At 34.6% G+C, this 14,819-nt stretch overlaps 2 protein-coding genes and 1 pseudogene across 10 annotated transcripts; all 3 read left to right on the top strand.

The window, feature by feature from the left end:
* The first annotated feature begins 956 nt into the window (after nt 1-956).
* LOC140954159 (pyruvate kinase-like) lies at nt 957-5,398 on the top strand. Of its 9 annotated transcripts, XM_073412537.1 has the most exons (10): nt 996-1,613; nt 1,821-2,233; nt 2,317-2,486; nt 2,653-3,230; nt 3,427-3,571; nt 3,793-3,881; nt 3,971-4,027; nt 4,101-4,136; nt 4,648-4,741; nt 4,851-5,398. In XM_073412537.1, the coding sequence occupies exons 4-10, from the start codon at nt 3,093-3,095 to the stop codon at nt 5,192-5,194; spliced, it is 903 nt and encodes a 300-aa protein (XP_073268638.1). In that variant the 5' UTR covers nt 996-1,613; nt 1,821-2,233; nt 2,317-2,486; nt 2,653-3,092; the 3' UTR covers nt 5,195-5,398. The 9 variants fall into 9 exon arrangements, with proteins under 9 accessions (XP_073268642.1, XP_073268641.1, XP_073268638.1 ...); XM_073412541.1 differs by having other exon boundaries at nt 957-1,613; nt 2,317-3,230; nt 4,648-4,737; nt 4,851-5,164; XM_073412539.1 differs by lacking the exon at nt 996-1,613 and having other exon boundaries at nt 1,832-2,233; nt 2,791-2,916.
* LOC118033103 (COP9 signalosome complex subunit 3) lies at nt 5,135-6,863 on the top strand (the record flags this gene model as incomplete). Its single annotated transcript, XM_035037944.2, is given in 6 exon segments — nt 5,135-5,266; nt 5,396-5,481; nt 5,670-5,735; nt 6,238-6,327; nt 6,424-6,582; nt 6,760-6,863. Coding segments are annotated over 5 exon segments (437 nt in total), but the record flags the coding sequence as incomplete, so codon positions are not given.
* A 377-nt stretch (nt 6,864-7,240) lies between these two features.
* Nucleotides 7,241-14,819, top strand: part of LOC118033102 (pyruvate kinase 1, cytosolic-like) — a 61,119-nt pseudogene continuing 53,540 nt past the window's right edge.

Here is a 14,819-nt window from a genome sequence, read left to right as displayed (position 1 = left end):
AAAAAATATAATTTCATAAATTATCTCAAATAAAATAAATAATAATCAAAATAATAGAGATCAAATTTAAAAAATTAAAAAAAAAATGAAAGATGAAGAGATTAAAATAATAATAATCAACATTTCATAAATTATTTCAAATGAAATAAGTAACAATCGAAAGAATGAGAAACAAATTTGATAAATAAAAAATTTCAATAAAAAAATGATAAGGAAAAAGCAAATAACAATTATAAAAATAAAGACCAAAGTTAATATAAAAATAAAATTTTAAGAGATGAAATTGAAAAACAAATATTAAAAACAAAATATATACAGCAATCAAAAGTTTGAGGATCAAATTTGATATAATCAGCAAATAATGACATTTCTAAATTTTTCACAACTTCCGGAAAGTGTTTTCCCCCCAAATTTTTCAGGAAAACACTTTCCTGAAAACCAAGCCAAATTTTTCTTTTATTAGAAAGTGTTTTCCATTGACCAACTTTTCTAATGGCAAACAAACACAAGAAAGTTTGGAAAGTGATTTCCCGGAAACCACTTTTCAGAAAACAAACACATCTAAAGGGAAAACTCTTTTCTGAAAACCAAGCCAAATTTTTCTTTGATTGGAAAGTGTTTTTTGTTGATTGGAAAGTGTTTTTCGTTGACTAGAAAATGTTTTTCGTGGACTGAAAAATATTTTGGGTTTACCAACTTTTCTAATGAAAAAGATACATAATAAAGTTTGGAAAATGGTTTCTCGAAAACTACTTTTCGAGAAACAAACATGGCATTAAATACAAATGGATATTGATCAGTCAAATTAACATGAGATTCTAATACCATAAATTTAAAGGATTTTTATTTTTAATTATTTTTTAAAATAATATCATTTTATGATAAACTTTATTTATTTGTCAACTCAATACCCACGAGTAAAACTTTTTCCTTCAAAATAACATAAAAAAGAGTACCAATCTATATTAAAATGATATTATTTTAAAAAATATTAAAAAATATTATTATCACGTATCATAAAAAGAGTACCTATCATAAAATATTTTTATCACATATTATAATAATATGGGTATTAGATTCATGGGATCCCTTTAGTACTCAAGAGACAAGAAAGAAAACTATCCGTTAACATCGTAGAAAAATCAAATCGACATCCCAATCCTCTTCCCTGCAAGAAAAGACTAACGTTAAAAAACAACCCGTTTGTTACACTTCCACTTCATTGATTTTGATTTACAGTACACGAAAAAAAATTCCTTGATCTTTCAAGTTCCTCTTTCTTTGCCTGTTAAATTCTGTAACAACAATGGAGTTCCACGGTGGAGACAAAGTAGAAGTATGTAGCGAAGAGGAAGGATTTCTTGGATCATATTATGCAGCGACAGCGGTCAAGAGCTTAGTGGAAGAGGAAAACATGTCAAAGCATCTGATAGAGACACACCACAATCCTAGCGCTAAAACACACCGCTGGAGCATTTTGCTCAACGGTCTTAACTGCGCACCCACCCAACACCTAAACCATTAACTCGCCCGCTCAAACCCAGTCCTCCACTACACCTCATCTTCTTCTTCTTCAAGCCAAAACCCTTTCTAGTCGATGGAGTGACAATTTCGTAAGTTTTCTTGCTAATCTTGCTCCGTTACGCCGTGGTTTTAGTGCCTGTATTTGTTACTTAGAACTTAGGGTTTGGGACTCCGATTTTTGTAAATTTCTGGAAGTTGAAACCCTAGTTAGCCGTTGTTAGGTTTTTTAAGCATTTATTTTTTAATCTTGGAAACTGTTATTTATTTATTTATTTTTAATTTCCTGCTTAAAAAAGCATGGAATATTTTCAGATTTTGGATCGTACACAGATAGGCAGAAGATAATTTCCTGCTTAAAAAAGCCTTGTGAAATCTCTCTCTCTCTCAAACAAATTTATTTGTTTTTGTAATTGATTGAAAAAGAAAGAAAAAAAAAAAGAAGGAATAAACAGAGACAGAAGATGGCGACGGCAGAATCGTTGGTGGCGCAAATCCAAGGGCTATCAAGCAACGCGGTGGATTTAGGTTTGTTATAGATTCACTTGAAGAAAGCAGATGAAGGGCTATCAGCTTTTCTTGTTATAGATTCACTTGAAGAAAGCAGATTTAGGTTTGTTAAAGAACTGCTACATTGAGTGGACTGCTATATACTTTGCATGTTTCTCAAATCCGTATTAATCTGCCTACTCTCACTGATAAAGATAAAGAGGTATTTGTTTCTACTCGATTGTTGTTATAAAAGCTTATATTGAATCATGTTTGGTGTTAACCTTTTCTTGTTTGACTGATCAGTGCTGGCTTCCATCATTTATAATGGAAAAATGCCACCTATTTCTCCTTACCCATTACTGCTTTGATGGAATTTTAATGATCAATATCAGGTTATAAGTTCACGGGGTGTTCAGAACAACATTGACATCCTCTCACTTTCATACACTAGGCATGCAGAAGATGTTCGTCATGTAAGGATTTTCCGTCTAAGAGTTGTTTTCTATTATCTCTTTTCATTGTAAATTTAATTACTTCGACTTCTCCCCTTTTCTGGGTCCTTACAATTTTTTGCTGCATCGATATATTTCTCCCTCCCCCTTTAACATTTCAATTGTGGTCGGTCATCCTTTTATACAGGCTCGAGAATTTCTTTCTAAACTCTTGGACCTCTACCAGACTCAAATTTTTGCAAAAATTGAAATTGTAGAGTTGAGATTTATAATTCTGTTATCATATGCCATTCTTTATGATACCCGTGCTTAAATTCCATTATAGGTTCCAGATTCCTTATTTGTAATGCATTTCTTTCATGGATTAACTTATTTTGATGAGATCCTACAAGAAGCAGATGGTGTCATCCTTTCCCGTGGAAATTTGGGGATAGATCTCCCACCAGAGAAGGTTAGTTATGAAACCTGATTAATGAGCTTGCATATGTGTAAGTTATCATAAACATGTGGAATTAAAATACACTGGTCTTAGAATTGCTTGTTAGCATGTGATAATCAAATATTAGAGTTAATAAGGATTGCATAATAGCAATATAGAGAAGATAGAAAGGATATGGAGAAAGTGCTATGCAGCAAAATTCTTTAAACTGTTACAACCATACAACATTGCTGTATCATCAATCTTTCTTTTGTAGGTTCTATTTTTCGTATACATATCATGCTTTAAGTGGGATAACTTTGTGGCTTTTGGAGGCCATTAAAAAGGTTCAATTTCTCGTGATCCCAATCCTGGCAATGTGTACAGATATGATAACCAAGTGTAGGCATTAGCATGTTGTTCCTATATGCTTTGACGTCATCAGTGAACATGCATGTGCGTTTAGTGGTAGTTGAATCCAGATATTCTAATACTACTCATAATCCAGATATTTTAACATCAGTTGCTCTGTGAATTTCACAGGTGTTTCTGTTTCAAAAAACTGTTGTTTTTAAGTGCAACATGGCTGGAAAACCTGCTGTGGTTACTCTTGTTGTGGATAGTATGACAGAGAATTTGAGACCTCCTCGTGCAGAAGCACCTGATGTTGCCAATGCAATATTGGATGGTAATTTTCAGTTTGAAAAGCTCCCTACTGTAACCTTTGTTGCGTGTATCATTCTGTTTTGGATAATGATGTGCTAGCTTCTTACACGAGTGAGAGTGTTATTCTCCTGCTTATAGCTGTCCCCCATTCCTCCAGTTTGGTCAGTAAGTTAGATAGTATTATACGCTTAATAAATCCCAGACTAATAGAAGTGTTAGACTGTGGTTTTTCTGTTGCTTCAGGGAGTAATGCAATTCTTCTAGGTGCAGAGACCTTGCGAGGACTGTATCCAGTGGAGACCTTCTCTACTGTTGGGAGAATTTGTGCCGAGGTAATTTTTCTCAATTATTCCTCCATTTTCCCTTGATATTTAGATGAGGAATTTCTTTGAATGCATCTGACATTTGACATCATGACAAGGGGATGATATGTATTGGACAAAAGCATTTTCAGAAAGCACTGGAGCTTCTTCACAATGTATGTGATCTAGTTAGAATATGTTTGTCCACTTTGACAATCTACTCACGTTGTGCCAAAATATGCTATGCAGGCATTTTCATTGCTTAATGAAAGTCCTAGAATTCAGGTTCTGATATCTCTCTCTCCCCTTTCAAGTTGTTCTTTCCTTTTCTTTCCTCCTAGTGCTTAGACTATTTTGTATTCATGGTGAATTAATTTGACAATAGAGTTGTTAGTTGCACAAATATGTGTAAATGTTTTTTTGCTCATACAGAATTAAATTAAGCTTCAATTATGTTTTTGTTGTGGTTGATGATGCTTGGTATTGTTAGTTGCAATTATTTTCCTAGCTTAACTTTAAGAACACTAAGCTGTCAATGCATTTCAAAAACCCCTGTGATTTCTCAGGGCCTGGACCATGCCGAGAATATATAACTGATGTACCGTTTTGCTTTATAAATTATAAGCCCCCATATATAATACCTGAGGGCTTTTAATTTGATTGGATCTTCAAGGCCTCTTGAACATTTTGAAGTGTATTTTCACATGTTCTATCATTGCATCCAACATACCCTGTCTTTTGATTGATGAAATCAGCCTATGGGACTGTAGTTCACTGATTTTAGTATTATGCTCAGACTGTGGTTGCTGCCCTTGCCTCTGATCCAAATGTCTGGAATGCAGTTTGGGAAAACAAAGCCCTTCAGGAATTGCTCCAGTCACAGAATGCAAGTAAGTGTACCCTTGTGTCTTTCAATCCACTCGTCTTTCTTATTATTTTTTATATTCCTGTTTTCTATGTCCTTCTGTTTTGCCTCTGAAGCCTAGGAATCTGTTGCAGATAAGGAATATGTTGCAGATAATGAGTCTGTTGGAGATACTGACTCTCAGGATGCAGCAGTTTCTTCAAAGAAGCTCACAGAATTATCTGACGATGAAAATGAAACTGGAAACTCTCAAACTGGGCTCATGGATGTCATCAATAACGTTAAGCTTACTGTGGTTGACATGGTGACAAATGTATCTGCTTACTTTAAGAAGATTTTTAGCTTTTCATCCGCAGAGCACACACCCGATGCCGCAGATGAAAAGGCCGGATCATCTACCACTGAGAAGACCCTGGGAGCCTCTCTCATGGCTTTGGCAGTGATGGTCATAATGGTGGTTGTGCTGAGGCGCCCTTAAAACTCTATTCATTGGCAAGCCAACCTGTAAATTTTCCGAGTCTACATGCAAATTGCTTCTCTCTCATCTCAGGTCGTGACGGCTCCTATGTCTTCTATAAATGCTATAGCTGTTGAAGCATTCAAAAAATATATATTGGTTTCTCTCATTCAAAATAGACAGTCTTTTGACATTTATTATATGAATTTGGGATGTATTCAGCAATCTATGTTCATGATAGGACACTCTTAGGACTGCCCCCCCCCCCCCCTTTCTGGGCAAATAAAGAGATGATCGCCTGCTTACAAGTAATTAGTTTTCCAAGCTCATGTGTTTCTTACTTCAGTATTATTCTTTGCTGGCCTGGATTTGCATTCTAGATGGGTTTTGACATCCCAAGATCACGTATAATTCATTTCTCTTTTAATTTCTTTGAAACAACATTTTATGTTTTCTTTCTTCGTTTTTTTTTTGTTTTTTTGGTTGTTGCTGGCAGTTCTCAACCAGCCTTCCGAAGTACACTTCTTCAGCAGCTCAGAGAAGTTTAAAGACCTTGTGTCAGGTGATTATAACTTGTAAGTTGTACGTTGCAAGCAAAATTGATTGTTGATTAATAGTGTCCACATTAATACTTTAATTATCATTTGTGTCCTTGACAAAAAAAAAATTCAAAAATTGTTTTAACTAAATCTCTAACACAGCTTAAAAAAACTGTCCTTTCTTATATTGTATTGTCTTATGCATGGAAACTAATTTTATCATAGAACAACCCAGCTGCCAGTTATAAAATTCTATTCTAATTTGCTTGGATAAACGCTGCTTTCACCATGGATATGTTAGGTTGAATCTATTTTAAAATGTAATGTACCATATCAATCTCTTTGGTTATCTTACATTCATCAAATGGAATAAATGGTATTTTTTTTTCTTTTCTATTTTTGATGAAATATTTGTTGTTTCCATCAACAGTGTTTGTGTCTCTTCATGCAGAATTCTGCATTCATTTTTTTTCTGAAGTTTTTGGGTTCTATTGTCGTACAAACTTTCTTTTACCCTTTGAGCAGCCCTATATGGAAGTAGCAAGTAGTTATAGCATTGGAAAAGTTTCAGAATTAAAGACATACATTCAAACAAATACGGAGAAGTTTGAAAGTGTGAGCCTACAGTTATACATTTCACATTTACACATAGTGAGACAAATTTAAGATCTATTCATCATCATCTAAAACAGGCTTTGTATTCTTTTTCAGGACAATAATCTTGGACTGGTGAAGCAAGTCATATCATCCATGTATAAGAGAAACATTCAGAGATTGACCCAAACATATTGGACTCTTTCCGTCCAAGACATAGCCAAAAATGTGCAACTTAGCAGTCCTAAAGAGGCAGAGATGCATGTGCTTCAAATGGTAGTTTCCTATGCAATTATCCTTGATGCTAAGCTTACAGCAGTTTCATAAATATCTTTCCTTTTATTTTTTGTACGATCAATTTATTGCAAAATACTGGAAGTAGAAAGACCAGTAATAATGCACTCCTGTATCTCATACCATAATTTAAATGAACAATTTCATTTCAAACTGTAGATCGAAGATGGTGAGATATATGCAACAATCAACCAGAAAGATGGTATGGTTAGATTCTTAGAGGATCCAGAACAATATAAAAACTGTGAGATGATTGAGCATATCGATTCATCAATTCAGAGGTGCAGTAGCTGGGATTTTACACTTTTATTTATGACATGTAACTTTAATTTGATATGGCCTTTGCAGGCGGTGAAAAAGGGAGACCATTTTTGTTGGTCAATATCTCTTTACAGGAAATGAAACTACTTCTGTGTGGCTAGAGGCAAGTAGCTTCATTGCGGCATGTCATGTCACCTACTTTTCATGCCAGGTGGATCTTTCACATACCATAAGCAGTAACTTTTATTGCTAGCTGCCTCCCCATTTCAATTAAAACTGTTATTGGTACAAACAAGCCAGGGGACTTTGTATTCAAAACATAATGGCCTGCATCAACTACAAAAAAGAAGAAGAATCTGCGTAATTCAATTTCATGATGATGCAGGTCGCCGAAGTCAATGGTGAATATGTGGTTTGCTTGGTAAAGAACTGGTACATTGAGTGGACTGCTATATACTTTGCATGTTTCTCAAATCCATACTAATCTGCCTACTCTCACTGATAAAGATAAAGAGGTATTTGTTTCTACTCGATTGTTGTTATAAAAGCTTATATTGAATCATGTTTGGTGTTAACCTTTTCTTGTTTGACTGATCAGTGCTGGCTTCCATCATTTATAATGGAAAAATGCCACCTATTTCTCCATACCCATTACTGCTTTGATGGAATTTTAATGATCAATATCAGGTTATAAGTTCACGGGGTGTTCAGAACAACATAGACATCCTCTCACTTTCATACACTAGGCATGCAGAAGATGTTCGTCATGTAAGGATTTTCCGTCTAAGAGTTGTTTTCTATTATCTCTTTTCATTGTAAATTTAATTACTTCGACTTCTCCCCTTTTCTGGGTCCTTACAATTTTTTGCTCCATCGATATATTTCTCCCTCCCCCTTTAACATTTCAATTGTGGTCGGTCATCCTCTTATACAGGCTCGAGAATTTCTTTCTAAACTCTTGGACCTCTACCAGACTCAAATTTTTGCAAAAATTGAAATTGTAGAGTTGAGATTTATAATTCTGTTATCATATGCTATTCTTTATGATACCCGTGCTTAAATTCCATTATAGGCCAGATTCCTTATTTCTAATGCATTTCTTTCATAGATTAACTTATTTTGATGAGAGCCTACAAGAAGCAGATGGTGTCATCCTTTCCCGTGGAAATTTGGGGATAGATCTCCCACCAGAGAAGGTTAGTTATGAAACCTGATTAATGAGCTTGCATGTGTAAGTTATCATAAACATGTGGAATTAAAATACACTGGTCTTAGAATTGCATGTTAGCATGTGATAATCAAATATTAGAGTTGATAAGGATTGCATAATAGCAATATAGAGAAGATAGAAAGGATATGGAGAAAGTGCTATGCAGCAAAATTCTTTAAACTGTTACAACCATACAACATTGCTGTATCATCAATCTTTCTTTTGTAGGTTCTATTTTTCGTATACATATCATGCTTTAAGTGGGATAACTTTGTGGCTTTTGGAGGCCATTAAAAAGGTTCAATTTCTCGTGATCCCAATCCTGGCAATGTGTACAGATATGATAACCAAGTGTAGGCATTAGCATGTTGTTCCTATATGCTTTGACGTCATCAGTGAACATGCATGTGCGTTTAGTGGTAGTTGAATCCAGATATTCTAATACTACTCATAATCCAGATATTCTAACATCAGTTGCTCTGTGAATTTCACAGGTGTTTCTGTTTCAAAAAACTGTTGTTTTTAAGTGCAACATGGCTGGAAAACCTGCTGTGGTTACTCTTGTTGTGGATAGTATGACAGAGAATTTGAGACCTCCTCGTGCAGAAGCAACTGATGTTGCCAATGCAATATTGGATGGTAATTTTCAGTTTGAAAAGCTCCCTACTGTAACCTTTGTTGCGTGTATCATTCTGTTTTGGATAATGATGTGCTAGCTTCTTACACGAGTGAGAGTGTTATTCTCCTGCTTATAGCTGTCCCCCATTCCTCCAGTTTGGTCAGTAAGTTAGATAGTATTATATGCTTAATAAATCCCAGACTAATAGAAGTGTTAGACTGTGGTTTTTCTGTTGCTTTAGGGAGTAATGCAATTCTTCTAGGTGCAGAGACCTTGCGAGGACTGTATCCAGTGGAGACCTTCTCTACTGTTGGGAGAATTTGTGCCGAGGTAATTTTTCTCAATTATTCCTCCATTTTCCCTTGATATTTAGATGAGGAATTTCTTTGAATGCATCTGACATTTGACATCATGACAAGGGGATGATATGTATTGGACAAAAGCATTTTCAGAAAGCACTGGAGCTTCTTCACAATGTATGTGATCTAGTTAGAATATGTTTGTCCACTTTGACAATCTACTCACGTTGTGCCAAAATATGCTATGCAGGCATTTTCATTGCTTAATGAAAGTCCTAGAATTCAGGTTCTGATATCTCTCTCTCCCCTTTCAAGTTGTTCTTTCCTTTTCTTTCCTCCTAGTGCTTAGACTATTTTGTATTCATGGTGAATTAATTTGACAATAGAGTTGTTAGTTGCACAAATATGTGTAAATGTTTTTTGCTCATACAGAATTAAATTAAGCTTCAATTATGGTTTTGTTGTGGTTGATGATGCTTGGTATTGTTAGTTGCAATTATTTTCCTAGCTTAACTTTAAGAACACTAAGCTGTCAATGCATTTCAAAAACCCCTGTGATTTCTCAGGGCCTGGACCATGCCGAGAATATATAACTGATGTACCGTTTTGCTTTATAAATTATAAGCCCCCATATATAATACCTGAGGGCTTTTAATTTGATTGGATCTTCAAGGCCTCTTGAACATTTTGAAGTGTATTTTCACATGTTCTATCATTGCATCCAACATACCCTGTCTTTTGATTGATGAAATCAGCCTATGGGACTGTAGTTCACTGATTTTAGTATTATGCTCAGACTGTGGTTGCTGCCCTTGCCTCTGATCCAAATGTCTGGAATGCAGTTTGGGAAAACAAAGCCCTTCAGGAATTGCTCCAGTCACAGAATGCAAAGTAAGTGTACCCTTTTGTCTTTCAATCCACTCGTCTTTCTTATTATTTTTTATATTCCTGTTTTCTATGTCCTTCTGTTTTGCCTCTGAAGCCTAGGAATCTGTTGCAGATAAGGAATATGTTGCAGATAATGAGTCTGTTGGAGATACTGACTCTCAGGATGCAGCAGTTTCTTCAAAGAAGCTCACAGAATTATCTGACGATGAAAATGAAACTGGAAACTCTCAAACTGGGCTCATGGATGTCATCAATAACGTTAAGCTTACTGTGGTTGACATGGTGACAAATGTATCTGCTTACTTTAAGAAGATTTTTAGATTTTCATCCGCAGAGCACACACTCGATGCCGCAGATGAAAATGCCGGATCATCTACCACTGAGAAGACCCTGGGAGCCTCTCTCATGGCTTTGGCAGTGATGGTCATAATGGTGGTTGTGCTGAGGCGCCCTTAAAACTCTATTCATTGGCAAGCCAACCTGTAAATTTGCCGAGTCTACATGCAAATTGCTTCTCTCTCATCTCAGGTCGTGACGGCTCCTATGTCTTCTATAAATGCTATAGCTGTTGAAGCATTCAAAAAATATATATTGGTTTCTCTCATTCAGAATAGACAGTCTTTTGACATTTATTATATGAATTTGGGATGTATTCAGCAATCTATGTTCATGATAGGACACTCTTAGGACTGCCCCCCCCCCTTTCTGGGCAAATAAAGAGATGATCGCCTGCTTACAAGTAATTAGTTTTCCAAGCTCATGTGTTTCTTACTTCAGTATTATTCTTTGCTGGCCTGGATTTGCATTCTAGATGGGTTTTGACATCCCAAGATCACGTATAATTCATTTCTCTTTTAATTTCTTTGAAACAACATTTTATGTTTTCTTTCTTCGTTTTTTTTTTTGTTTTTTTGGTTGTTGCTGGCAGTTCTCAACCAGCCTTCCCAAGTACACTTCTTCAGCAGCTCAGAGAAGTTTAAAGACCTTGTGTCAGGTGATTATAACTTGTAAGCTGTACGTTGCAAGCAAAATTGATTGTTGATTAATAGTGTCCACATTAATACTTTAATTATCATTTGTGACCTTGACAAAAAAAAATTTCAAAAGTTGTTTAACTAAATCTCTAACACAGCTTAAAAAAACTTTCCTTTCTTATATTGTATTGTCTTATGCATGGAAACTAATTTTATCATAGAACTACCCAGCTTCCAGTTATAAAATTCTATTCTAATTTGCTTGGATAAAAGCTGCTTTCACCATGGATATGTTAGGTTGAATCTATTTTAAAATGTAATGTACCATATCAATCTCTTTGGTTATCTTACATTCATCAAATGGAATAAATGGTATTTTTTTTTCTTTTCTATTTTTGATGAAATACTTGCTGTTTCCATCAACAGTGTTTGTGTCTCTTCATGCAGAATTCTGCATTCATATTTTTTCTGAAGTTTTTGGGTTCTATTGTCCTACAAACTTTCTTTTACCCTTTGAGCAGCCCTATATGGAAGTAGCAAGTAGTTATAGCAGTGGAAAAGTTTCAGAATTAAAGACATACATTCAAACAAATAAGGAGAAGTTTGAAAGTGTGAGCCTACAGTTATACATTTCACATTTACACATAGTGAGACAAATTTAAGATCTATTCATCATCATCTAAAACAGGCTTTGTATTCTTTTTCAGGACAATAATCTTGGACTGGTGAAGCAAGTCATATCATCCATGTATAAGAGAAACATTCAGAGATTGACCCAAAACATATTGGACTCTTTCCGTCCAAGACATAGCCAAGAATGTGCAACTTAGCAGTCCTAAAGAGGCAGAGATGCATGTGCTTCAAATGGTAGTTTCCTATGCAATTATCCTTGATGCTAAGCTTACAGCAGTTTCATAAATATCTTTCCTTTTATTTTTTTGTATGATCAATTTATTGCAAAATACTAGAAGTAGAAAGACCACTAATAGTGCACTCCTGTATCTCATACCATAATTTAAATGAACAATTTCATTTCAAACTGTAGATCGAAGATGGTGAGATATATGCAACAATCAACCAGAAAGATGGTATGGTTAGATTCTTAGAGGATCCAGAACAATATAAAAACTGTGAGATGATTGAGCATATCGATTCATCAATTCAGAGGTGCAGTAGCTGGGATTTTACACTTTTATTTATGACATGTAACTTTAATTTGATATGGCCTTTGCAGGCGGTGAAAAAGGGAGACACCATTTTTGTTGGTCAATATCTCTTTACAGGAAATAAAACTACTTCTTTATGGGATCTATGGTTGCTCTCCAGATAAAAGGTTAAGCACAAAGATTCAATTAAGTGCTCTTTCTTCTTGGCATTAAAAATATGCTATTGATAGATAGAAAAATTAAAATGTTCTTGTGATATATTTTTGTAGATTAGAAATAGAAAACAAACATGAAATAGAGAAATGTACATGAAATTTTCCACCAATTTTCTACCCTCATATTGGTTGATAACTATGAGAAATACAAATGTTTTTAAATTTTGTCACTTAACATCCCATTTCATTCAAGCAATAGATTTGCTGGGTGGGTAGATTTGCTGGGCAGATGAGGTCCAAGAAGCCGTGTTGGTCTTGTGTAGATTTATTAGATGTAAATCTAATTTTATACCCTTGTACTGGCTAGTAACTATGAGAAGGAAAAATGGTTTTACATTGTTGATCACTGAATCTCCCATTTATTCAAGTATTAGATTTGTTGGGTAAAAGGTCCTGAAAGCTGCTTTGGGCTTGTATAGATTTTATCTTTCTGTCACCCTTAGTATTAATCATGTTGTTTAACTCATCTTTTGATAAGTTTCGAGTCATTCAATGATCCTAAGTTATGATTATGTCATGATTTGATCTCTAACTAATTGATTTCATGTTGTCCAGACTGTGGATGGCTGCAACTTTAAGAGATTATGTACTATCTAGTAGTGATGTGAAAAGGTATATATTATCTTGTTGTGCATTCATAGCTTTATTTTGTTGCCAAACATTTATGTTGTACTTATAGTCTTACTTTATCAACCACATTCTTAATATGAATAATTAAGTTATCGTCATTTAGTTTCTCCAAATGTTGTAAGTGCATAGAATATTTAATCCACACAGTAAGATGTAACTCCTCTCAAGAATACAATAGATTAGTCATACCATACATTCATGTTAAATATTTTTAATATGTCTTTTTGGGTTACTTGTTTGGAAGTATTTAGACCCTGAATCATGCATTAACAATTACCTGATTTTTGTTTTGTTTTGCTGTTGATTCTCATTAATGTTTCCTACCTTTCCAAATTGTATTGTTGACCTTGTAACAACTAAAATAACTGTACCTACCGCAACTGTTTCTTGTAAACCGATTTTAATTTATTATAAACCACTTGTTAGGAAGAAATATTACGATCAAAAATCCTTATTTGACGATTGAATTCTGCTTAGGCTCTACTTGTTGTCTGGGATATTAATAGGGCCTTTTCTTGGTTAGTTTTGTTTTTCTCATATGTTGCTTGTAAGGTGTGTTCATTGAAGGGTTTTGAGAGGTGTTTGGTTAATTTTTTTTCAAAAGATGTTTGTCAGATTTTTTGTTTTTTGTCTTCTAAGGATTTAATTGTTTTGTTGGGTTGAAGGTGTGCTTCGGAAAAAAAACCATTTTTATCGAATGATTTTTGGGAAAATGATTAAGGGGACGGCTTTGATGATTTTGTATTTGTGTTTGTACATTTAATTTTAATAGCTTTCATAATTGGTTTGGCACATGTTTTTGTTACCTCTAGCTTGGTGTTTTAGTTGAAGCGGATCATTTTTACTCTTGTTTTGGTTGTTATGCATTGCACTATGATTTATTTTGTTGCTTGTTGGGTTTTTTCGTTGCTTAGAGTTAACAAATTTGATTGCTTTCTTGATTGTGCTTGCTGCAGGTTTGTTGTTTTTTGTACTTTGATATTGCCTTATTTATCTTTGTTGTGTCGTAAATTGTTTTTTCTATTGGTGCTATGGTTGGTTCAAGCCTACTCGTTTTGTTTAGTTCCTGCCTTTTCTACTTTCTTTATTCTTTTTTTAATTTTACAGTTCCTCCTTTATTGTGTTTATGTTGTTATTGTATTATTTCTAGCTTATGTTTTTTTTCTCCCCTTTGCGTTTGATTAGTTTTAGTCTTTGCTATGTTAGTTCTGTCTTGGTTGGCTCTTCAACTGCTTGTTGTTGTTGTTCTTGGGGGGTGGGGGAATAGTTAAGTTAGGTTTTCTTTCGAGGTTGTTTTCAGCGTGTAATTTTATTTTCTGTGGTAAACAAGGAATGACATAAAGCAAATAATTACAAATTGTTCTGTACTGGGATGAGAGGCTGAAGGAAAGGGATGAAGAGAAAAGAAGAGGTTAGAAAAATCAGCAGCAAACCAAATATCTTAGAATATACTATTTATGGTATGGAACTCCACACGCTCAACAAAAAAATATTAGAGGTCAGTACCGTTTAGATGCTTGGACATGCATAAAGGTTTATTCATGTAGTGCTTTTATGATTCTCATAGAATGTTGCCCAAAATTACTAGTTGAAGTATACAAGGAGAGGCATGCTAGTAGCTTGACAATGAGGAAAACAAATATGATCAAACTGGTCAGTCATTATAGATGTACAAAGTCTCTTGTTTCTTCACTGGTTGTTGTGCCTTCCTTTATTTGTGTGTTTATTACTAAACATTATGTACATTAGAACTCCTAAATTTACATTACATTCAAGTGCTAACACCTTTATCTTAAAGTAAACATCTACATCAAGCCATGTCTCCACACTTTTGAGCAGCTTTTGCGAAAAATACCTGCTATCCGTACCGTTCTAGCACTGTTTACCTTTACTAAACCCCATTCAGCTCTTTTGCTTCCATTCCTCGTAACTATTTTTGTTAACATCACTTTTAGTC

This window comes from Populus alba, chromosome 11 (assembly GCF_005239225.2).
Source record: "Populus alba chromosome 11, ASM523922v2, whole genome shotgun sequence".
Classification (NCBI taxonomy): domain Eukaryota; kingdom Viridiplantae; phylum Streptophyta; class Magnoliopsida; order Malpighiales; family Salicaceae; genus Populus; species Populus alba.
The sequence above is the reverse complement of the archived record's forward strand: the minus strand, read 5'-3'. Positions and strand labels throughout refer to the sequence as shown.